Raw genomic sequence first — 25,873 nt, forward strand, 5'->3', positions numbered from 1 at the left:
ACAGCGTTGAAAAATGTGTGGTTTATTATTATGGAATTGTAATGCAAAGGTATTTTGTACTGATCACCTAGCATAGATTGGCGCCTCCTCTTTTCCTCACCTGTAATCTTTCTAATGACATACATTTGCAGGTTATTTGTGACATATAGTCACTGTGCGAATTGAATATTTCGTGCAGATTGATTATACGAATCCATACAACAATTCACGAAATATATACTTCTTTCTGAATTTACTTTCTGCATTTGCATTTCCAGGTGCAGATTCACTTTAAGATGTCTTGTTACACCAACCAACCTGCGCTAGATAGTCACTAAAAAGCACGAATGCTATCTAACCGAGTCAGGGCAGGAGTGTTACGAGAGTGCATCCGTATGAAGCAGGTGCGTCAACGATGGTGGTTATACGAGTAAAGGAGGATTATGGAAACTCACAGTTTTTACTATACAAAGATATATTTTTGATAAAGTCATTTGTTTGTTACATTGAAGTGTACACTTACATTCCCCGACACAAATTCACTTTAGGAGGTCTTGTGCTACAACACCAAACAACTAGGTGGCCACTTAAAAGTACGAATGCTATCTAACCGAGTCAGGGCAGAAGTGGAGCAAGGAGGCCCGCGCAAGGGGACGTCCGTAGGAAGCAGGCGCGTCAGCAATGGCGGATATACGCGTAAAGAAAGACTCTGGGAAACCACTCTTTTGACGATGCAAAGATATGTTTTTTAAAAGTCATTCGCTTGTTACATTGTACTTACATTCCCCGGCGCAGATTCACTTTAAGATGTCTTGTGCAAAATACAACCAACATGTGCTAGGTAGCCACTAAAACGCACGAATGCTATTTAACCGAGTCAGGGCATGTATGCAGTATGGTGCTGCGCGGTGGTTGCGTCCGTAGGGGGCAGGCTCGTCAGCGATGATGTATATGCTCGTAAACAATTATTATAAAAAACACACTACGTTCATGATACAAAGATATCGTTTTTGTGAAAGTCATTTGTTCGTTACATTCGTCGCACGTCATATTTCCTTTATTAATTTACCACTACTTATCATATGGGCGAATACCATACAAGGTTCGACCTTCATTAATGTATTTACACGTAAATACGCATATCACAGGTAAGAGCACACCATATTTTGATTACTTACACACTAGTCCATTAAAATATTACTACAAATTTCTTCTGTAAATTTTACAAATATGTGGATTCGTATAATCAATCTGTACCGAATATTTTTCCCAGGGGAGAGATGAATTTCACCTATATATGTATCCAATTTCACCTATATACGCATCTAGTCGTCACTCACGTACACTATCTATATAGATAACATTTGAAAAGTTATCTCTACCAGAGATGAAAATTTTCTCCAGGGGCGTTAAATTTTTTCTCAGAGAAGTCATTGGCATCCCCCGTCAGTTCGCACACTGCATATAGCAATATACCCATTTGTTATTAATTTATCGTAGGGGCCGCGATAGCTAAGTGGTAGAGCGTTCACTTGTGGTGCATGAGGTTCTTGGTTGGATCCCAACTCGAGGCAAGTGGGCTTTGTGGTGGATAAACACAGTGTGCGTGGGTTTTCTCGGGATTCTTTCGTTTTCTCACTTTCTATATTCCTCTATCTTATTTATTCTCATCACCAGCGTCTCCTCTAGCCTACTCGATACAACAGTGGGACGTAAAAACAAAGATTTCATTTTTTCTTAATGTCTCAAGGCTCCAAGGCTAAGGGAGACAGTGATAAAGATGGATAATAATACTGTAGTGAAAATGAGGAAATTCGTTGCTTTGCAGTTTTTCGAGAATTTATCTGCTTTTTTTTTTTTTTTTTTTGTAAAACAAATATTTCGTAATATAGGAATGAAAATTTCTTGAAATGAAGGTTTAAATATGATATATTTTAAATATTATAACTGTACGTGTTTATTTAATATGCATTCTGTATGTACTAATTGTTTGAATTTTTTGCATGTTTATATTTTGTTTATACCCTTTTCCCTTCTCCTTATCGTATTTGAGAACCCTGTTACTGTGCGCCGTTTCAAGCTTTGGAGAAAGACATTTCACAATTCTTTTTGAAAAATGTGTTTTTCAATATCGGGGTTATATGCCTCATTTGCTCAGATGTTTCTTTCTCAATTTTAAGAAAGAATACATTTTTTCTCAAATTTGAGAAAGCATTTGCACCCCCAGAAATGAGACATAATTCCTCGCGTTTGAGTCATTATTTCTCAAAATGATTTGAGAAAATCGAAATATCACTTTTAAGAATGTATTACTCGGTGCACAGATAAGAAACGGATGTTCTTAAATACGAGGATTTTTTTCTCGAATTTAAGAAACCATTTTTAACAGTGTAGCTCGCAAGAATGTGGAATATTAAATACAGGTGCACACCCACACATTTTTGTTGGAAGAGGTCAATACTATGAGCCACTACGTCTATGTAGTATTAGACGGATATTATTCTGCACCCGAAAAGATGGATTCCATGTTAATCACTAGGTCCACGTCTCATATAGCCTCGCTGTTAAACTCAATTTTCTATGTTGTGGCCTTTTGTTTCTATCACTCGAAAATTATTTGTATAATGGAAATGTTCAAGGACCATGTGGAAAGCTACAAAGATATTTTTGGTGAATTTCTCTTCAACATCTGTTTCGTCAGTGTGGTTGTTCTGTATGAAGCTTTCAATTTAAGGTAATGCTCCACGAGCAGTTGCACAATTCAGTTGTACAACTCAGCGGCTGTGTGTGAAATAAAGGCCAAGAATTACTGTTAACTTGCGACAGAGTGAATTTGGCAACATTAAATCTGTCATTGCCATTATCATTCGGCGGATTACAGTTACTATTTATTCACTGACCTGTGACCTATTTGAGGAACCCAGCAAATTTTGTGGTGCAATATTATCGACTGAAAGTAAGAATCCTTAGAATAACGCAATACAATGCTGAAAACGAATCAGCACATTTATCTTTTTATAGAGTCACTTACCGCTGTTTGATTTGTTTGTTTCTATCTTTTATTTTCTCTCTTAAAATAAAGGTCTATTATTTCTACCTGTGTAACAGTTAGTACAGGGATGCAAATAAGCACTCGCCCACTCGTTCGGTACGGGCGAGTATTTAATATCATACCGAAGGTAAGTAAATGATTTCTATAGTGGGATGTGGGCTAGTAGCTCTTTTCTTGGGCTAGAAAAATTTTGTTCCTTATTTGCACCCCTGAGTTAGTGGCAAATTTACGCTGCATGACGTCACGTTAAATATTACTTCCGGTTTACTACTTTCTAACCGTGAGATGGATCTTAATTATATATACTATTATCCACAACGATTCTTTAATTCTTTAAAAGTATCCTTACTAAGAAATACTATTCTTCAATCAACGTCAACTTTGACCCTCATTCCGTGGGTATTTTGCATTAACACAATGCAAAATGTGCTCTTAAGTTGCGATAGGTAGCATGGGAGTTAAAAATTACTTGTTCTATAGTTCATGTCGCTCTTAGCAAATTTTGCGAAGACCGTTACGGAATGAGGACCTTCGTCTTCTACAAACTACAAATATGAAAAGTTTCATACCTCACAATATCCTTCCATAATAACGTTAAAAGTCTTAAGTGTTCTTCCTGAATATGTAACTATTTCTTCTGCAGGTAGAAAGTAGCAAGTTGTTGAATCTGCAATCTTTTGCACTAACTCTATGTCACAATTCTGGAAGATTAAAATTGTTATAGTTCATTCTAATTTTCGAACACATAATCCTAAATAGTTTCTTTTTTTCTTTTGGGAGACAAGTGAAAAGAAAGTCCTAAAATGCCATAGTATGTATACAGTGTGACTAAATCATGGAAACAAAAATGGAAGAATTTATCACGTATTTATCACATTAACAAAAGAAAAGCTATTCGAATTATTTTAATCAGAGATTAAAATCTTATTATCTTGCAAAACAAATTTATTAAATTACACTAGATTTGTTAGGTTCGTATAACTATTGCATCGTATGTATAAATCCAAATGTAATAAAATATTTTCTATATCAGAATTTATATTAACATTATGATATAATATACATATTAATGAATGACAGCAAATAGTGTTTGATATCTAACCAGAAATAGACCCGTACGTTGAGAATGAATCAAATACGTGGAACCGGTCTGACTAGCAACCTAATGTCTTGCCTGTGTCGTCATCCGCAAAAAAAAGTTCGCATATACTGTAACTTCCACATTTTCATTAATAACTCAGTTTTCTTAATATATTATCGCTTCTTTGTGCTTTCCTTAACAAAGCAGTGTAGTAATGAATAATTATTTATGATTTTTGTGAAAAAATAAAGCAAAATAAGAAAATTATAAGCAAAAAACTGTGATTGTTATGAAACTTTAGTCTGTCAGATAATTACGCGAAGAATATCCCGAGGGAAATTCACTCCATACAGTGCACAGGTATTAGGAGCACTCACAAATACGTAAAATTGAAGGAACAGAAAATAATGTATTTTTGAGATGAACATACAATTCACACTTCACGTGAAGTTCCAATATGGGAAATCAATCAATATCTTCAGTTGAAATTACTAAAAAAAAAAAAAAAATGGCTATTTAAAACTCCAAGTGTAAACCTGCGCTTGGAGCGAGTCTATTTCTAATATCAGAACGCGTTATTTCGTAACATGCCTGCGTGGCCAAGCGGGTTTAGCAATGCTGTTGAATTTCTAGAACCGAAGGGTGGCAGTTCGAGCCTGAGTGCGGAACGCTTTTTTTTCAATATAGTGAAATATTTTTTAAAATATAAATGTCTAGTTTGAAGAGCTTAAAAAGGCAAGACCAGATGAACAATCACTTTTCAAAGCTCAGTCACATTTATTCACTATGTTCATCAATTAGGCTATATACGAAGACACTAAAATGTGGAACGTTAACGATCCTTATTAACGTTAATACCACATCCGTTATAATGAGAACAGATTTGAGGTCTGAATACCAACCTTAAACCATAGTCCAAAATGAACATTATTCATGTTCTTGATACCTATTGCAACACTCAGTTGTAATATAGAGTGTGAGAGTGCGAAAGAGAGAGATAAAATACTGTACACAGGGTGCGGAAAAAATTCCCGGAACGGTCCAATATCTCGCGAAGTATAAATATCACCAAAACAAAAATAGCACATGTTAAATAGTTTTAAAGAAGGTATCCAATGATAGAAAACACAATCACCTATCCCTACCTCCTTGGGGACTACGGGGGATAACTTTAAAATTTTAAATGGGAACCCCTATTTCTTATTTCATATGTGGATTCTCCAGAAAAAGTGATAGTGATTTGATCAAAAATTGAAAACAGTGTGTGCGAAGATGAAGTTACATGGAATACAATATCGATAATTGTTTTGCAAAGTAGCTTTATGAAGTAGTTCCTAGTAGTAGGGTTATTTACAACAAAAATAAGCCATTTTTGTCACCATTTGTATTTTCTTGCAAATTAATAAATATGGACAAATGCATTATTTTATGGAAGTTAAAATGTATGAATTCGTTATGTGGGTAAAAAATCACATGAAAATTTTACTCTGCGTGGAAATCGAACTCATGACCTTTCATGCCGCAGTCCCGTCCCGCAGTCCCGTGCGCGAAAACGACAAAAAAAGAAAAAGAAAAACGTAACGTTGCTGCCGACAACTCACTGGATGGTGCTTATTGAAAGACCCATAAATGCTATTCATTAGCTCATTCTTCACGGTTTGGATTGCAAGAAATAAAACTATTTCTTCGTGCTAATACGCCTCTCAAAACGAAATGTTATATTTCTGCAAAATTTGTTTTTCTCACATGACTGGATAATTTTTTAAAAAATTCTATTGTGCTGAAGAAAACAAAACCATATGACAAGCTGTATTTGATCTGAAGACCCCATGATCTTTACTACATGTTGTTATTCATTACATCAGCTAGACGTTGTTTGCAATGACACTGATACATTGAGTGGTTTGTTCGAGAAAGTTGCTTGTCTCGATTTTGTTTACTCTTTAGGTTTTTCGTAGAATACATGAAAAAGAAATACATTTTTCGCTTAGATATCCAGGAATCCTGTTTTAACTGATCAGAAAACAGCAATCTACTGGTGAAATGATATGGGGTAATGTGTAGCATTTTGTTTTCACGCCATCGATAGCAGCAAGGGGCACATGAATTACATAAAAAGGGAGTGTGTTGTTATGAACTACTAATATCTTTTTCAAAGAATCTACGTGTTACTTCGTAGCTCAGGGGATAAGTGAGAGATTGCAATACACAAGTTCGCACGATCGAGTCTTGTCCACTGCTATTATGTTTTTTTTTCATTTTCATTGTTTAACGGTGAAAGTGACGTAGATACATTTTCATTGGCATTCAAAAAAAAAAGAATGGAAGGGAATACGTAGCCCTGAAAAGGGCTGTTTATATATAAGTGTCTAATAGGAGGTTCAATGACCTTCTACATCGATGACTGCCTGGAGCCTTCTGGGCATGCTTTCGGTAAGTCTGCGAAGAAAGCGTTCACTACGGGAGACTTCCTCCCAGCTGTTTTCAACGATTTCCCATAGTTGATTTTTTGTGGATGGAGGCGGGTTAGGCCAGTTCTCCTTCATCACCCTTTTGACCTCTGCCCATACTGTCTCAATTATATTCATATCGGCTCCACGCGGTGGCCAATCTAGGACCTCTAAATCAGCCTGCTGCGAGAGCCAATTCTGAACTAATTGACACATATGAACCGGAGACCTGTCGTGCTGAAACTGGATTACTCCATCGGGGTAGATAAAACGCACAGATGGCAACATAACATCCCGAAGGATATGTAAATATTGCTCACCTGTAAGACGCCCCTCTACCCTATGGAGTACTCCAAGACACTGTGATGTCATGAAACCACAAGCAGATACAGATACGCGTCCACAGTGACGTTTGTGGAAAACGTATCTGGGATCATGCCTGGAGCCTCTCGGACGATATACGACTACTGGGCCATTATTTGAGGAAGAAAATGTGCATTCGTCTGTGAAGACAACATGTCTCCAATCACGGTTAACATTTTCTTCCGCAAACTGAAGCCGTCGTCTTATATGTTCTTCCGAGAGGAATTCTTTCACCGCAGCACGACGGGCGTGAAGATTAGCTTCCCTAAGACGCCGTACAGAAGTATCTCGAGAGCCTGGAAAAGCTGATGCGTGCCGAAGTTGTCTGGCGGTCATGTTGAGATTAAGTCGCGCAGCAGCAACAAGCTGCGCATCCTGCTCAGGTGTTGTCACACGACGCCTACCACTACCTCGGCGCCGCATAGTTTCTCCAGTCCCTCGAAAACGCTTTATCCACTTCTGTGCTGTTCTTCGTAAAACTCCACACCTTTCAGCGGCTTGTGCAGCACAATAGCCTTCTTCCACTAAAGCAAGAACACGCTCTTTTCTATTCTCAGCCATTTCTGACTTCTACCCTTTTCACGAGTTGCACGTTGAATGAGCACCCCTTTTAGTTGAAGCTATTAAACGACATGCGCAGTTGGTTACTCCAAGAGCTAGTAAGATCGTAGTTTTTATTTGCTAAGAGGCAGAAAACACATTATTTCGATATATGTTGTTTGACTACAAGGGAGCACTTCACAACTGATTACTGAGTGATAAGATCTGTGGTATTCTGTTCAACTTTCCTTTAGGCAATTTTAAACTTAATAGACAATATTTGTCTGACCTTGTCAGTGCCTGAGGCAGAAGACAAAATCAATGAAAATGTTTTCAACATAACATTTTCGATTTATGTTTATCTCCTATCCGTTTTTGTTACGATTGCCTCCTTTAGAAATATCAGCTCTCTTTTTTTTGGCCCCTATAAGGAAATGCTATTGCGGTTTTCCAACGTTCAATATTTTTGGCAAAATTAACACTTTCAAATAAAGCTAAACAAGCATATGTTTCACAGACAAAACAATATGTAAAGTTCTACTTTCCAGTTAGGCAACATTCCTTCAAAAAATTGCAACTATAGTTTGCATCTCAAGTAATAGGGTAAATGTGCCAGTAGTCGACCATTTAAGGAGATTTTCAACTTTGTTAAATCATTTTTTACTAATAACTTTTACTGCATATGTCATTAGAAAGAACAGTGTTTAAATTTTACGTTTGTGTAACTCGCATAGGAAATCTTTTATATATAATTACACAGGAAAAAGAAAATACCAGAAACCCTGAAAAAAACAGTAGTCGGCCTATGAAAACCAAACGTCAGCCATTACTTTAACCAGTACTCAGCCACACTATAGAATTGACTTTTTTAATGGAATTTTAAAGATCAATTTCTCAGTAGCAAATTAAGGGACAAATATATTGCACTCAGAGTTCCTACAAAGAAAAAGTACGTGGAAAACAGGCCCGCAACTAGAGGGATCTAGGGGGCCTGGCCCTCCTAAACTTTTCGTGGCCCCTCCAGACCTCAACACAAAAAACACAATTTAGATACGTGTAAGAGATTTTTAATGACTTGCCCCCCCTAACATATCTATGCCCCCCCCAAACCTCTGTGGCTAGAAGCAGGGCTGGTGGAAAATATATTGCGATACAGGAAAAAAGATTTCTTGTATGATATTTACCATAAACTAAGAAAAATGTGCCTCGGCCTAGACTAGCCTATTTAAAACTAATTTATAGGCCTATTTATATTTACATTTATATTTACATTGATATTTATATTTAGCTATGACATTAACCCTTTAATATGAAGTTCATTAAGCACATTCAGGACACATAAGCACTTGTTTAGCAGGTTCCTCGTACGATAATACACTGAGGCACGTGCATTTTAAGTGGTACCAGTGATCACAAAAGTGACACCCAATATATTTAAGTGTATCGTTCTCAATATCACTTATGAATTCTTCTTCAGGCCTTAGGCGGCATTTCAACAACTTCTTGCGTCTCGTCTTTTTAACTACTAGTGCTACTTGGCTTGACAGTCCTTTTCTTTTTGTTTGACTTAAAATTTTTCCTTTCTTTTGTATTCTCTCCCTTTTTCATTTTAGACATTCCTCTTCTAGTTTTCTTTTTTTTCATTCTTTACCACCTGATAATTTCTCCATGCTTGGGAGGATACTGCACTTTGAACTTTTTCTCTGGGCACATGTTTGGTAGTTTTGTTTTTGATTGGAGCTAGCCAGAAAAGATGCTAATCAAAGCCAGATGGAAGTATTTTACGAAGGTTTTCTTTGAATTTCTTCTGAGATCATATGGAGTTATTTCTGGCTCTACTGACTGTAGAAACAGAAGCAGACCTTTTACCTTGCGTCGCTTCAGTACAAGATGCCATAACGGATATGTTGTTTTCCTGGTTTGAGTCAGACGTAACGTCTATTTCTGATATCGAAGATATATTTGTAGGCTCTAGACGGCCAATTGCTAAAATTTGGTATGTTCCAGGACTAAGATATCGAGCATTTCACTAGCAAGTATCTACTGATAGCAGATCGATCCTCTTCGGACAGAACAATAGCCTTATATGTGTTCATTAGTGTAGAATAAGAAGACTCTTTGGATAGAGTATCCTCAACGCACCTGATTGCAAAAACATCTGACACTGAGTCTATTCCAGTAGATGTCTTTGGACTGGTTGAAAGAAACGCTAAATCACGCGTTCTTAAACTGTTAGACATATTTTCCTCACGCTCATAGTGAGTTAGAATGTAAATATTTATGATTATTCTGTATTGTTTCGGCAATCAGGCAACTCTAGGGACATAGCAGATAATAATAATAATAATAATAATAATAATAATAATAATAATAATAATAATAATAATAATAATAATAATAATAATAATAATAATAGTTGAAAAGCAATTGCAGCCTTGGAATTAAAAACGTGCAGAAACGCGACATTGCGCGGAGTAATTTAAAAAAATAAATCAATTAGATATGGATAACCCTTACTTCCTCATAGCTACCTTAGATTAAAAGACTAAGCTATGATCAGGGTCAAGGGCGTCGATCCTGCTAGGGCTGGGGGGCCCGGGCCCCCAAAGCTTATGTAGGGCGTATGCTTTGAGTAAAATAAATACTCATTACCTGTCCTTTTTAAATTTTAGAGAAATAATTCAGACCAGCCATAAATCCTTAGCCTTTTTTCCCTCAGTTCTAGAAAAATACAAGAATTGAAATGGTTACAATACCATACTGATATTAAAGTACGGGACAAAAATAAACGACCAACATCGTCATAAGTTTTAATGGCATTTTCGATCGTTTAATTTTGTCCCGTACTTTATAACTGTATTATACTTGTATGATGCAATTAGTGACATCATAACAGTTACTTTTTCATTAAATCGTTAAAAAAGTCTTCTACGTATTAGTTAAGTGTCTTAGTCGTATGTCATGTGTCATTTAAATTGAATGAATGATAAGTGGATGACTACTGGAGTATATGTATCCAGTAGTCGTCCGTTGAAAGTAATGGGGGGCTGACAATTGGAAATTGAAGTGAAGAGTCATTTCCAGTAGTCAGCCCCTAATGGCTGACTACCGGAAAACGTTATCAAAAATGCAACTTGTAGTCAGCCCCCCTTATTTCTACGCAATATCTTGTTTTGTATCATAAACCACGAATTTTTGATAAGCTACGATACATTCATGCATAGAAGAAAGCAATAACTCGTACTATTTTACAATAATATAATTGTAACTTAACTTTGAAGTAAAGCTTCTTCCTTATTTTTTTATTAACTAAATGCGCACTTTGCTCACTTGCATCAGCAGACCTCAAATGATAATTTTTCTTTTCTGCCACGAGGAGTCACACCAGGCCAGAACAAATGAGGTTGAATACTAGAGCTCTGATTTAAGTTGTAGTTGATTATTTGTTTGATAACAAGCTACTGTATGTTTATTTAATATGCTTTTTACTGAAAAATGGCTGACTACTGGAGACGGCTGATTTTAGGCACACTTACCCTCCTAACTAACTAACTAATTCTATGGCCTATGGAACCCGGAGGTTCAATGCCGCATTCACAAAAGCTCTCCACTGACTTCTATCCTTAGCTAACTGGATCCAGTTTCTACTTTGTATTCCTATTTCTGCGAGATCCATCTTAATATTGTCCTCCCATCTGCGCCAAGGTCTTCCTAATTATAAGCTCAGGCAATATGTAACATAATAATAATAATAATAATAATAATAATAATAATAATAATAATAATAATAATAATAATAATAATAATAATAATATCTTAGTATCAAACTTTAAGCGATTTTTATATGATGCATATATTCATAAAAATAGTCACTACTTGTTATGTACTCATTTGGTGTTCCCCTAGGGTTACTAGGAATTGAAATCAGGATCTCTGACTGTGCAGTCCAGTATGCTAACTGTATGACCACAGAGCACGGATCTGACAAAAAACATTTTCATAACGTTTTGCTACCACTCCTTTTCCCGTATCGATTAAAGTACCATCCGTGAAGGAATTGTTTTCAATTCTGGGTGAAATCAGTCACTTTTTTCTGGAGAATCGAAATGTCCAATAAGAAATGGGGGTCCCACTTTAAAATTTTAAAGTTACCCCTACCGCCAAAGGGAATGGGGATAGCGGATTTTGTTTGGTATAATTGAACTATACATATAAAGCAGAAACATATATTCTCATTTTGGGCGTGTGTTTTCAATTTGATATTAACTTAGAAATCTATTTGAACTTTGGTAGTGCTAGCATTTCCATAGCGTCATCTTCGTATACAAACAGATGATGAATAAAAGTGACAGAGGTTTGAAAGCTGACAGTTTATCTGATTTTGTTTTTATAACCAATTCAAATGTTAAAAATGTAACGTTGTATTTAGAAAAAATAAAATATCCTTATATTGAAAGAAAACCGGACTGGGAACCGAACCGTCAATCATTACTGTAATTTCAAGCGCCTCGCTAAACCCACTTATTTTCTTCTTAATTTACGTCGCGAAAGGCGTCCCCGAAGTTCACTTACCAAAATCTACTTTCCCCTTATCAGTACTTTCTGTATATTTCCTACTCGGTTATACACGTTTTACAGTAACCTTGAATGATAGGGACACAAACACAGACACGTCGAGAACATTTAAAATTCCAAAAGTTCTCCCACCGGGAATCAAACCCGGTACACCACAGACACACATGCTAGCCACTAGACCACACAGCCAAGTTATAAAGCCAGCGCGTTTTAATAATTCTACTGGAAATGCACGAGATATGCACTTGTAATACATTGAGTGATTTATTCGAGAGAGGCAAAGCACTTTACTTTGAATTCATTTCTTGGTTTCGTTTCTACTGTGTTTATTCTTTGTATTTTTCGTACACTACTTGAAAAAGCAAATACATTTTTCGCTACGGTGTCCAGAAATACTATTTTAACTGATCATAAAACAGAAATCTTTCGGTGAAATAATATGGGGTAATGTGTGCTATTCTAGTTTCATACCGAGTTCCTTCGTAGCTAGGTGGTTAGCATACGCACCTTTGACGTAAGAGACCCGGTTCGATTCCCGGTGTGAGCTCATGTGGTTCGGATTTCACGCTAATCAGTAGGTAAACGTCTCATATAGCCTCGATGCTGAAAGGGATGTTAAAATCAATTCAACATTATTTTATACCATCAATTGAAGCAAAAGGTAGACGATACTATCCTGTTAAAAACATGCATTTATTTCTTTGGCACATATTACAAAGCATCGGACTATTTGCGACACTTCAAGAAAAAGATGCTTTATGAATATTAAGTCGCTTCAAGCGTTCAAATCGCTTTGTAAAAATCCAGATTATGAATTGCAAAAACTTTTTACGTTGTAATTAAAATTACAGCATATATTGTTTTCTATCTCTGTCACATACTTTCTCTCTCTCTCTTTCTTTCTCTATATATACATACCTGTATATTACAATAGAATGTAATTACAATTATCAGAACATGAATAATTTTCATTTTGGACGTGTGATTTAAGGTTGGTATTCAAATCAGAAAGTTGTTCCCATTATAACAATGTTAACGTTCCTCATTTTAGCGTCTTCGTATATAAATGATGACAGGGTGAACAAATGTAACAGGCTTTGAAACGTGATAGTTCATCTGATTTTTTTTTCAAGCACTTCAAAGCAGAACTTTATATTTAAAGAAATGTTTCCATATGTTGAAAAAAACCAAAACTGCGGGAGGCAGATTCGAACTGCCGCCCTCCGATGCTAGACTTTCAAGAACACTACTAAACACGCTTGCCCACCGAGACAATTCATGAAAGAATATGCTGTAATAATGCTCATATATCGCTCCAAGCGCACGTTCACACCTGAAGTTTTAAATAGTCATTTTCTCCCTATATCAGTAATTTCAACTGAAGATATTGACTGATTTTGCAAATTGAAACTGTGCATGAAGTGTGAATTGCATATTAAACGCAGAAATACGTAGTTGACTCTACAGTTCATGTTTCTGTTCAATAGCTTCACATGTTAGTGAGTGTTTCCTAATACCTGTGTCATTTTCCCTCTTTTTTCCCACGGGATATTCTTCGTGTAATTATTTGACACACTAAGGTTTCATAAGATTAAAGGTTTTTTGCTTATAATTTTCTTATTTTGCTTTATTTTTTCTCTAAAATAATAAATAATTATGCATTATTACACTGCTTTGTTAAGGAAAGCACAAAGAAGCGATAATATAGTCAGAAAAGCGAGTTATTAATGAAAATGTGGAAGTTACAGTATATGCGAACTTATTTTTTGCGATGAGGATACCTGCTGATGTGCACACTGAAAAACTCCTTTCCAAGGTGAAACTTACAGGTTTCACTAAAGGCGGGCAGGAAGAGCTATGACCAACATGCCTGGACATTACGGTCATTTTGGTCAAATATCTCACTTTTTTTACAAATTAGGAGGACACGGTGGCTCAGCGCTACAGCGCTTACCTCTGATGCTTTAGTGCTTTAGGTCCCTGGTTCGATCCTGTGCCAGGTAAGTTCGTGGTGGACAACATCGTATCCATGAGTTTTCCGTAACAGCACAAGATGTGCTAGGCATATGCCATTTAAGTGTCCCTGCTTCTTTTTAGGTACCCGACACTTGGCACATATGATATTCATGTGCTAAGTATGTACTTCAGCTACCTACAGTTTTAAGTACTTGTTACACCTAATTGATATTTGCAACTATGTACCAAAAATATAGCATTTATAAACTCAGTTTTGCACTTTAACAGTCATTTGTTTTTATATCGTCACTTGGGACATACATCTGTCATGTTCTAAGTACGTCCTTTAGGTACGTACTGTTTAAGATACCCTAACAGCACAAGATGTGCTAGGCATGCGCTATTTAGGTGTTCTAAATTCATCTCCCACATTTGAAGCATTTGTTGCTTCTTCTTCTTAGCGATTGTGTACTAGAAGGAATAAATGCATCAACTTTATTAGATGGCAACTGTCGCCGATCATTTGAAAGTGAATATGGAAGAATCATGAAATAAAATAAATAGACAGTTATCATTTTGTTATAAAATTACATGGCGAGCAGATTTTGTCTGATCCCAAATGGTTATCGTCGAATATAAAGGACCACTCTGATTAGCCCAATTCAAAAGACCTCTACAATTTATCCCTCTAGAAGCGACGTTTTCTTTATCGCCTCCGTGGCCAAGTCGGAGGAGCACGCGGCTAGGAATCCAAAAGTTGGTGGTTCGCGCCCACCCCGGGGTATTTCGTTTTATTTATTTTTTGTTTTTACTTGTTTAAAGTGTTTTTAGACTTACCTTAATGTAAACACATTACGCATATAGGCGATTTAACATACAGGGAATCCATAAAGTCCTGCAGGAAAGTAAAACTCTATAACTTAGAAACTACGTAATGTATTAACAAATACTTTTTGGTGTACTTTCAGAAAAGTTCAAAGTTTTGTTTCAGCTAGTTAAGGTTCATCGCCAAACATCCAATTGTGCACCATTCACGTCCAGACACCCTTGCAGTCTTTTTGGGAAACCGAAATTGCGTGCTGGCGGTGCTCGTCTGGAATGTTCAAAATCACATCAGTTATTTTGTTCTTGAGATCGTGCAGATTAGCTGGCTTCTGCGAATACACCTTGGTCTCCACGTGTCCCAACATCACAGTAATCACAAGGCGATAAATTTGTTGATCTTGCAGGCCAAGGTGTGGGTCCTATTCGGCCAATCAATCTCTCCTTAAATTCTTCGTTAAGAAACTGTCGAACTTGAAGGACATAGTACGGCGATGCCCCATCCTGTTGCATGTGGACCTCATTAAGAATGTAAGTTCTAAGAACTAACCTAGTAAGTTCTGGCAAAAGGAATGTCTGTAGCATGTTCAGATAATTCGTACAATTTACCATCTCTTCCTCGAAGAAAAAAGGACCGATAATGTGGTCCATTGAAGCAGCACACTACATATTGACTTCGGGACTACTTCGCTTGTTCTCCTCCAATTCACGTGGATTTTCCATCTCCCAAATTCGGCAGTTGTGCCTGTTCACTTTTCCCGACACATGAAATGTGGCTTCATCTGAAAACAGAAATTGAGACAGAAGGTCACCATCTTTTGTAAGCGGGTAAGCATTGACTCACAGAATTCCATTCTCATGTCACAGTCTTCCTCTATCAGCTCGTGCACAAATTTTAACGTATAGGACCGGACCTTCAAATTCTTGAGTACGATCTTGTGTAACGTTGACTTCGGTATTCCCAGTTCCAATGACCTACGTTTAAGCGACTTCTTGGACCCTTGGCTACGCTGTCCTGCAACGTTTAAATCACATCATCACTCGTTCCTGGCCTTGCACTGCGTGATAAATCTCACACACATCCCACTTCTTTGAACTTCTCGTACCACCTCTTGATACTTGTTTATGCTGGGGGTGTTTTCCTATATGTTGTTTGGAACTTTCTCCGCACTGAAACGCAAGAATTTAATTCCGCAAACTACAAAACACATTGTGCCTTTTCTGTAATAGATGCCATCTTAAGTCACGTGATTACCAGCGCAAACGTCAGAATTGTGGCCAGAACAAAAAAAAAAACTTCCCTTCTTCCAACCCCCAAAATTTATACACTTAAACATAACGGTTTCCAAGTTATAGAGTTTTACTTTCCTGCAGGACTTTATGGACTCCCTGTATTTTTTGTGAGTAATTGTGTGGTTCATTGACGCTTACGGCATGGGAAACATACTATTGTGTGTTTCAAATGACAAGCGGCATGGCCTTGAGTTGGCTTCACGCGGCGTCCAATTGGCTTTGAGCGGCGTTGACAATTCGCGACAAGCAGTTCTGCACGCTGACTTCTCGCGCTACTGCGAATCTTGGCAATATAAGAGGCGCTTATTAGAAATATTGTATTAGCACATCAACTGCTCACTTTACGAAGTAGAGAAAAGAATTACGAACACATAGGTGAAAACTACATCTTTTTATGTCAACTGGTTGTCATGATACGCGCTTTCAAAGGTTTCCCAATAAAACAATTAGTACAACGAGCGTTGAGTCCTGCGTCTACTTTCCAGTGGATTTTTCTTCAATTTGAAAATAAAACTCAACTTTCATTACAGGATAATCAGGGGTGTAACCAGCAGGTTGTTCTGGGGGAACATTACTTTCAGGGGGGAAAAAACCTTTTCACACATTAAAAAAAACAACAAATGACCTCTTTCAGAATATGTAAGCATTTTAACTCACCATACATACTATACACATAATATATTTTCACGATGCTACCTTATTAAAAGACGGATCTTCACAGTACTGAAGTTGGAAACCGGATTGTAAGAGATGAATCAATAATCTATTCATAAGAAAACATAATGCTGTTTATAGCAGTCTGTTTATCTGACTTTGTGTTTATGTGGGTTAAAATGGTAAAGGAAAAAAATTCGAAAAAATATCAACTCAGATATTATTACGCAATAATATAGTAGTGAGTTCATATGGTGTGCGCCCAGTTAGGGAAATGAGAGTATAAAGCATATGATTAATTTTAGTTGTTTTAATTAGGTACAAAAACTGTATTGATGATGTTTGATTTTTTTAATTTTCATATTTTATTATAAATGTCCCTCATTTGTATTTAACTATTAAATAAGTTTATTAAACACATACTAGACGAACTTCATTTTGGAGCTGGAAAGACAGGGCCCCCTTTCCCCTGTGGCTACATGCCTTTGCAACCTGATTCATATATATATATATATATATATATATATATATATATATATATATATATATATATATCTTATATATAAAAGAGAACGCACAAATCCTTTGTTCCCTCATCACGCTAATACGGCTGAACCAATTTCTTTCATTTTTGGGGGGTTATTAGGATTTGGACCCTAGATGGTTTTTATCATATCACTTTAATTTTTAATTACCAGTGTCTTGAGATAGTTGACCATTCAAGTGTCCATAACGTACAAATCCTTTGTTAGTTCATCATAGGTAAAAATAAACGTATTTATATGCAACCCGCATGACCGTGTCACTCGGCGGGTTAACATAAATGACAGGCGATATAATGTTAACATTTACTGCAATCTACTATGGTTTTTATCATATCACTTGAAAGCGAAAAAGTAAAAATTATCTAAGTAACAACGTTTATTGCGTTCCGGGGTGACCGCAGCGAAGCGGGGCGGGTTAACATAAATGACAGGCGATATAATGTTAACATTTACTGCAATCTTCTATGGTTTTTATCATATCACTTGAAAGCGAAAAAGTAAAAATTATCTAAGTAACAAAGTTTATTGCGTTCCGGGGTGACCGCAGCGAAGCGGGGTGAACGCTGCTAGTATATATATATATATATATATATATATATATATATATATATATATATATATATATATATATATATATATATATATATATATATATATGTATATATATATACGCCTAACATCGTAAGAACAAAGTATGGGAAGCTCGTAATATTGTTTTAAAATTTACTTCAAGATAGATTCTTCCTTATTCGACAGAAGAAACCCAGTATGTTTCCTGTTTCTTTTTTCTTTCACGTTTCACTATCTTATTATGTGCGACTTTTATTCCCTTTTCTCCTGTAGAAGGGATTTAAAAGCATCAGGCGTCAGAATGGTGTCATAAATTATCGTAGTCCAAAACAAACTCTAGCATATTGAGTTGCTTAGGAATCAGACGGATTGCTTTCGTGACACCTACACCAAGTCCAAGAGTGTTATGTTATAAAAACTGATAAGGAAACAAATGTGCTAGTTGTGATGGAACGTAACTTCTCTTCTAGCATAAACAGAATTCATCCGTGTCTGGGTCGCTTTCTTTCGTGGTAGTTCGTTTGTTCTCCAAAATTATAGTTGGCAATGTCTTTAAGCAAACCGAGTACAAGTACGTTTTTTTCTTTTTCTTTAAGTGCTACGAAGTCAAGCTCGAAGAATTACTTGTGTTTACAATTTTTGAAACCCATAATAAATTTACAAGACTCAGATTCAGACAATGACGAAATATTAACTGACATAGACGATAGTGAAAGTAGTGTTGAAGACGAGTGTTTAGCATTTCCACTGGAAAAGTTAACAGGTATGTAATTTAGTTGCTATATATACTTCTAGGATGCACAGTCAAAATTCTTGAGTTTGCTGGATAGTATATTTACATTGTGAATAATGTTGCCAATATATATCATAATATCTGGACATGGGGAAAGAGCGAGAAGGGAAAGGGGAATCCGCAATCCGGCAACTCCGCGCGGAATATCGCGCACCATTGGATACTGCCCGTGATGCTTTACATCTGAAACACACAGTAGGCACGTTCCCCAGGTACATGTCAGGTATGTGCCCAGGGGCGGACATAGACTGTGACTATCACTTCCCATGTACTTGAGGGAACATGATAAGCATATGCCTACTATGTAATTGTGCTGTTAGGGCTCTCGGGTACTTCCATTTCCTCCTACTTTCTTATTCCACTAATTCTTCTATCATCATTGAATTCCCTCAATCATCATCTCCCTTAGGCTAATGGACATAAACGTGGTACCTTAAACTGAAATATTTCATTATTTTACAAATAGTGACAGGACAGAAGAAGCTAAGGCCCTGCATTTTTCGGGAGCCTAATTCTGTCTTGGCAAGGCAACGACCAGAATCACATGCTGACAGATACTACGATTACCCAGAGCTACTAACTAAAATATGTTCAGCCTTATCTTTATATGCAAATATAAGGTAAACAAGAAAGTTATGTCGCTTTTCCACACAACATTTTCGAACATCAATATGTCACCTAAGACGTACTTGGAAGACCAAAAATAGTCCTCGCCTGCATCGACAACCTTTTGCGAACGTTCTGGAAGGCCATGGATTCCATCGCAGCAGAAATTGGTGGGCCGTGAAGCGAGGAAAGTATCAAGTGCATTTTGCACCTCTACTAGGGATTTGATTTGGCGTCCTCTAAGGTGATTGCCCAACGAATGAAACAGGTGATAATCGGACGATACAATATCCGGGCAGTATGGCGGATGCAATAGTGTTTCCCATCCAAGTAGTCGAATGGTGTCCTGGTCATCATAACCACATGGGCTTAGCGTTGTCCTCTAAAAGGAGGGCCCCTTTCCGATTCATCAATGCTGGCTTCAGAGTTTTGAGATTTTCTTGAACACGGCTCAACTGCTGACTGATGCATTGATGCTCGGAGCAGCTGGTAGCAGTTCTAGGTGCACGATGGCGCGAGCAGTCCATCAAACACACAGATAGACCTCCTTCTGTGCATACTGGTTTCGTTTGTTTTGGAACCGGTTCATGGGATTCTAACCATGACGCCGTGGAGCTTCGTAAAGAACCTACTTCTCGTCACATGCAAACACCATGTCCAGAAATGGCTCCTTCCTCAAACAAGACAAAAAACACAGGTGTCTGCTCACGTTGCCTTCTGGCTCGGAGCCAAATCATGTGGGACCCATCTTCCCAAATTGTAGTGCTTCCCAAGTTGACGGAGGTACTGCCGAATAGTTTCTCCACTCACACTGAACTGTAGTCTCAGTTATCCACATGTTTGGCTACTGTTCGCCTCAATTACTACCTGAAAATCTTTGTTTCGTACATGTGTTTTTGTTCCGGCACGTGGTGCATCTTCGAGTGTTCCGTCACCGTCCTTAAACTTGTAAATCACCGCTGCACTGTCTGCGTAGTCACGACACCCTCACCAAAGGCTTGGCATATCTTCCTCCTGCTGCAGCGTCTTTTGACCTCAGATTGAACTCGTACAGCATATACGTCCTTATGACGCTCTGTGGAGGCCCCATGTTCACTCTGCCTTTACCTAAGTTCACAATGTAACCGAACTGTCACAACCAGGTCCCTAACAGCACAAGCTGTGCAAGGCATGTGCCATTTAGGTGTCCCAGCTACTTTTTAGACACCCGACAGTTGGCACATATGATATTCATGTGCTAAGTATGTTCTTTTTGCTACCTACAGTTTTAGGTACTTGTTACACCTAATTGGTATTTGCAAATATGTACTACAAATATAGGATTTATATAGCTCAGTTTCGCACTCTAACAGTCATTTGTTTTTATATCGTCACTTGGTACACATCTGTTTTGTTCATGTCCTTTAGGTACATACTGTTTCAAATACCACAACAGCACAAGATGTGCTAGGCATGCGCTATTTAGGTGTTCTAAATTCATATTCCACATTTGATTCATTTGTTGCTTCTTTTTGTAAGCAATTGTGTACTAGAAACAGCAAACATATCAACTATATTAGATGACAACTGTCGCCGATCATTTGAAAGTGAATATGGAAGAACCATGAAAGAAAATAAATAGACAGTTGTCATTTTGTTATAAAATTACATGGCGAGCAGATTTTATCTGATCCCAAACGGTTATTGTCGAATATACGTGGTTAAAAGCGCACTCTGATTAGCCCAATTCAAAAGACCTCAACAATTTACCCTCTACTATGGACGTTCTCTTCTTCGCCTCCGTGGCCAAGTCGGAAAAGCACGCGACGTGTAATCCAAAGGTTGGTAGTTCGTGCCCACACCGGCGTATATTTTTTTACTTGTTTAAAGTGTTTTTTAGGGGTAGTATTTTGGATATACTCACACCAAGAATTGACCTTCGCCTTATCTCCATTTGTATTCAACTCACGGTGAGGGCCAAATGGGATACAGATCTCCAGAAAAAGCGACAGAACTTTCTTAGTTACCTTTATAAATAACAATATTCGTATACTTCCGCAATTCAAGAATATGATTGGCTTGCGATGCATTGCTACGATTTTTGCACAGGAAAAAGCACGTTACACACATGCATTTTGACAATAATGTGTCGTGTCGTCGTGTGCAGTATTTGCAGAAGAATAAAATTGAAGGGTTAAAGGAAGATTGATTGATTGGTTGACGTGTAATGGAGGCGTCAGCAGCGAGACTATTTGTCCCAGTTACTTAAAAGAATAAAGAAGGAAAGATTTATTTATTACGAATCGTATGCCCAAGGAGCCACATTGATTTGTTGAATGCTCGTAATATTTTTATTCTTAATTTGGAAGGGAAAGAGCTTCCATAATTTTGTTATTAGGCTAGAATGGATTATTACGCATTAGTGGATAATCGATTGTTGATGTTTAGTGTTCCTTTTTAACACTGAGACTATATGAGACGGAAGTATTTTTACAAGTGCGATCTGAATCATCCCTCGAGTTTGTATCCATTGAGTACACCTAGCAGGGGAGAATCCAGAAGCATGCAAGTAAAAAGGATACACGTGAGTCATTTCAACATGAGCAAGTGTTGAAAACAAAGTCTAATTATGTACACTCATGTCCAAAATTATTGTCGCATGTCTATAAATATGTTCCCTAACAGCTCAATTACATAGCAGACATGTGCCTATCATGTTCCCTCAGGTACATGCGAATGTGTCCAGTATGTGCCTTATGTACCTCTGAAAGAGAAATCACTTCGATGGCAACTGATAGTCATAGTCTATGGCCGCCCCTAAGCACACCTGGCATGAACCTGAGAAACGTGCCTAGTATGTTCTAGGTATATTCCCCATGCCGTTAGCGTCAATGAACCACAAAATTACTCCCCAAAATATATTAAATCGCCTACAAAATGTATTTACATTAAGGTGAGTATAAAAAATAAACAAGTAAAAAATGTAACCCAGGGAGGACCAACCGTTAGATTACTAGCCGCGTACACTTCCGACTTGGAGGCGAAGACGAGAACGTCGCTTGTAGAGGGATAAATTATTGAGGTCGTTTGAATTTGGCTAATCATACACTGTTAAAAATGGTTTCTTAAATTCGAGAAAATATTTCTCGTATTTGAGAACATCCGTTTCTTATCTGTGCACCGAGTAATACATTCTTAAAAGTGAGATTTCGATTTTCTCAAATCATTTTGAGAATTAATGACTCAAATGCGAGGAATTATGTCTCATTTCTGAGGGTGCAAATGCTTTCTCAAATTTGAGAAAAAATGTATTTTTTCTTAAAATTGAGAAATTAACATTTGAGGAAATGAGACGTATAACCCCAATTTTGAGAAACACATTTCTAAAAAAAATTTGAGAAATATCTTCCTCAAAAGCGAGAAACGGTGCACAGAAACAGGGTTCTCAAATACGAGAAGACGGAAAAGGATATAAACAAAATATAAACCTGCAAAAAATTCAAACTATGAAATAGTACGCCCAGAATTTATACTGAATAAACACCTACAGTTATAGATATTGTTTAAAACATAACACATTTAAATCTTCACTTCAACACAAGAAAATTCCACGAATACCACGATGACTTGTATTTTAGGTTCGTTACTTATTCCTACTGCATCAGACAGTTGAACATTTTTCTGTCCACTTTCTCAAGACTTTTCTTTTTCATCGACGTGGTTTACTCAAGATTGTCTTGTTTGATCCAACATTACACCAACTTGTTGATAATTCAGATTCAAGAATTATCCGCCTACTTCAGAATAACGGCAACAATTTCTGCTGAAATGTAACTTCCCACGTTTATGCTACGAAGCTCAGGGAGACGTTATGATGATAATGAGCGAAAATGCTGTAATGAAGAAAGTGAGGGAATCCCGAGAAAACATACATAAGATGTTTACTCACACTGCCCACTTGACGGAGGTGTAATCAAACTTGGGACCCCATGCATCGGAGGCTAGTTCTACCACTGAGTCATCGCAGTCCAATATGCCTACTTCTCTACCATAAAAAAAAAAAGTTGCCTACATGAGAAACACCGTGTTCGTGGGCTTTTCCAGGATTCTTCATTTTCCTCCTACAAGAAACGCACGCAGAAATTTATTTCGGAGGGGCTCCAAGTTCAATACGATGACAAATTGTATTAAACTATGTAAAATTGCACCTAAAATTAGATAAAATTTACATAAAAGTAGCGATTTCGGGGAAGCTCCGGAGCTCCAGGACTCACCCCCTACCTTCCACCTTCTTCATTACTTCAGGGGAATGCGACAGTATGTGCCCCTCATAAATGTGCTGAAACTCCACTGCTAGGATTCAATTCAGATTGGAAACAAGGTCACAAAGCCATGCAAAAACTGCCAAGAAATGTACGTCCACATTTTCATTACACCATTATTATCCATCTCGATCACTGTCTCTCTTAGCCTTGGAGCACAATTCTGGGACGTTGGGTTAAAAAATAAATGAAATCTTTGAGTTTTACTTCCCACAGTTGTGTGGATAGGCTAAAGGAGACGATGATGATGAGAATGAAAAAATAGTGGAATGAAGAAAGTGGGAAGAAATGGGAGAACCCCGAGAAAACCCATGCACTCTGTGTTTATCCACCAGCAAGCCCACTTGCCGCGAGCTGGGAATCCTGGGATCAAACCAAGGGCCTCATCGCACCAGAGGTGAGCGCTCTAGCACTGAGCTACCGCAGCCTCTACGTTAAATCAAGAGCAAATGCGTACAGTACTATGCCACAAATAACCAGCAAACGCGTGTCATTAAAACGATTACTTTTAGTGAAAAAACGGAGGCGCCAATCTATGCTAGGTGATCAGTACAAAGTACCTTTGTATTACAATTCCATAATAATAAATCACACTTTCGTAACGCTGTTTCTAACTACACAGATGACTTATGTATTCTTTGTTTCCGTACATAAGCTATTTTGCACATTATAACGAATGACGAAGGGTGTAAAACATTGACATGCCTCCCCGTTCTATTGTAATATAGAAAACAACGTACCCTGTGGGGCTTTAACTCGCCTTCACTTGTTATTGCTGCACTTGTTATTATGTAAATTGAGTACTGAGCTTTGATACATAAAGGAGCCAACCTGACTGCTATAGCCTATATAACCTGTATGAGGGGGTCAGCGTTCTACACCCTAACGAATGTACTACAGTAACGTTTAGTCTATCGTAGTATGTTTACAATTCACCCAAACTTACGTTCGAAAGTTGATATGTATGCTGCTCCTCACCGCTGTCACATGACGTGTATTCATACGCCACCTCAGTTGCATCACCTACTGCGTACTCATATCCATTCGCACTTTGCTACAGCTGAAATCCTTTATCTCGTTTCCTGAATAGTAATTAAGCCCTAGCAATATTACTCCCTAGTAAAACATAGTAATATTATTTCGGTAAGATTGTTATCGTTATTTTAAAATCATCTATGATATTGCAAATCACGCACTATTCCATTCTCATTTTTAAGAAGTGCGAAAATCTCATAAATGGGAACCTGAAAATCTGCCTTGAGCTCATAAATGAAAACACATTTGGAAATAATGAGACATTTTTCCTCAAATATGAGTAAACATTACTTATTTTGTTTTGAACATGTATTTTTCTCATTTCTGAGCAAGGAAATTTTTTAGAGTGTAGTGCTCCATTAACCGCGTATATTCGACAATAACCACCTGGGATCAGATAAAATCTGCTCGCCATGTAATTTTATAACAAAATAACGAGTGTCTATTTACTTTATTTCGTGGTTCTTGCATATTCACTTTCAAATGATCGGCGACAGTTGCCATCTAATAAAGTTGATGCATTTATTCCTACTAGTACACAATCGCTAAGAAGAAGAAGCAACAAATGCTTCAAATGTGGGAGATGAATTTAGAACACCTAAATAACGCATGCCTAGCACATCTTGTGTTGTTACAGTATCTGAAACAGTATGTACCTAAAGGACGTAACTAGAACATATATGTCCCAAGTGACGAAATAAAAACAAATGACTGTCGCAATGCGAAATTGAGCCACGTATATAAATGCTATATTTCTGGTACATATTTGCAAATATCAATTAGGTGTAACAAGTACCTAAACATGTAGGTAGCAGAAAGAACATACTTAGCACATGAATATCATATGTGCCAAGTGTCGGATGTCTAAAAAGTAGGTGGGACACCTAAAATCGTAGCACATCTTGTGCTGTTAGTGTTGTTGTGGAAATATAATTTGTTAACGAATTCGCCCAGTATTTTTATAATGTTAGCATGTGTATAATGGGCAAAGACATGTATGTGGCAAATTTCATGTCAAGTGAGTAGTAAATAAGAACAATAAAAAGAAAATAAAACTTTCTTGTTCATTTATCAACATCCCTAAGAGCCAGGGGCTGATCCGGGGGGGCGATTCTGGCGATCGTCCCCCCCAGAAGAGGGAACTTTCTTATTTTATATGTATAAATAAAACTCATCCCAAAGTTTGAAGCCCTTCAAAGTAGCAGTATGACAACCCACCGCCCACCCCCAGAAGTTGGTCCTGAATCCGCCCCTGCTA

The 25,873-nt window shown here is 37.4% G+C and overlaps 1 protein-coding gene across 1 annotated transcript in view; it reads right to left on the reverse strand.

Moving 5' to 3' along the window:
• LOC145673364 (uncharacterized) overlaps positions 1 to 25,873 on the reverse strand; it is a 779,808-nt gene that overhangs the window by 294,245 nt on the left and 459,690 nt on the right. The window contains exon 15 of the mRNA XM_081743004.1: positions 3,601 to 3,732. Coding sequence (XP_081599130.1) covers positions 3,601 to 3,732 — 132 coding nt within the window. The remainder of the gene's footprint in view (positions 1 to 3,600; positions 3,733 to 25,873) is intronic.

The sequence above is a fragment of the Thermobia domestica genome, chromosome 16 (assembly GCF_964235325.1).
Source record: "Thermobia domestica chromosome 16, izTheDome1.hap1.1, whole genome shotgun sequence".
In the NCBI taxonomy this organism is placed as follows: domain Eukaryota; kingdom Metazoa; phylum Arthropoda; class Insecta; order Zygentoma; family Lepismatidae; genus Thermobia; species Thermobia domestica.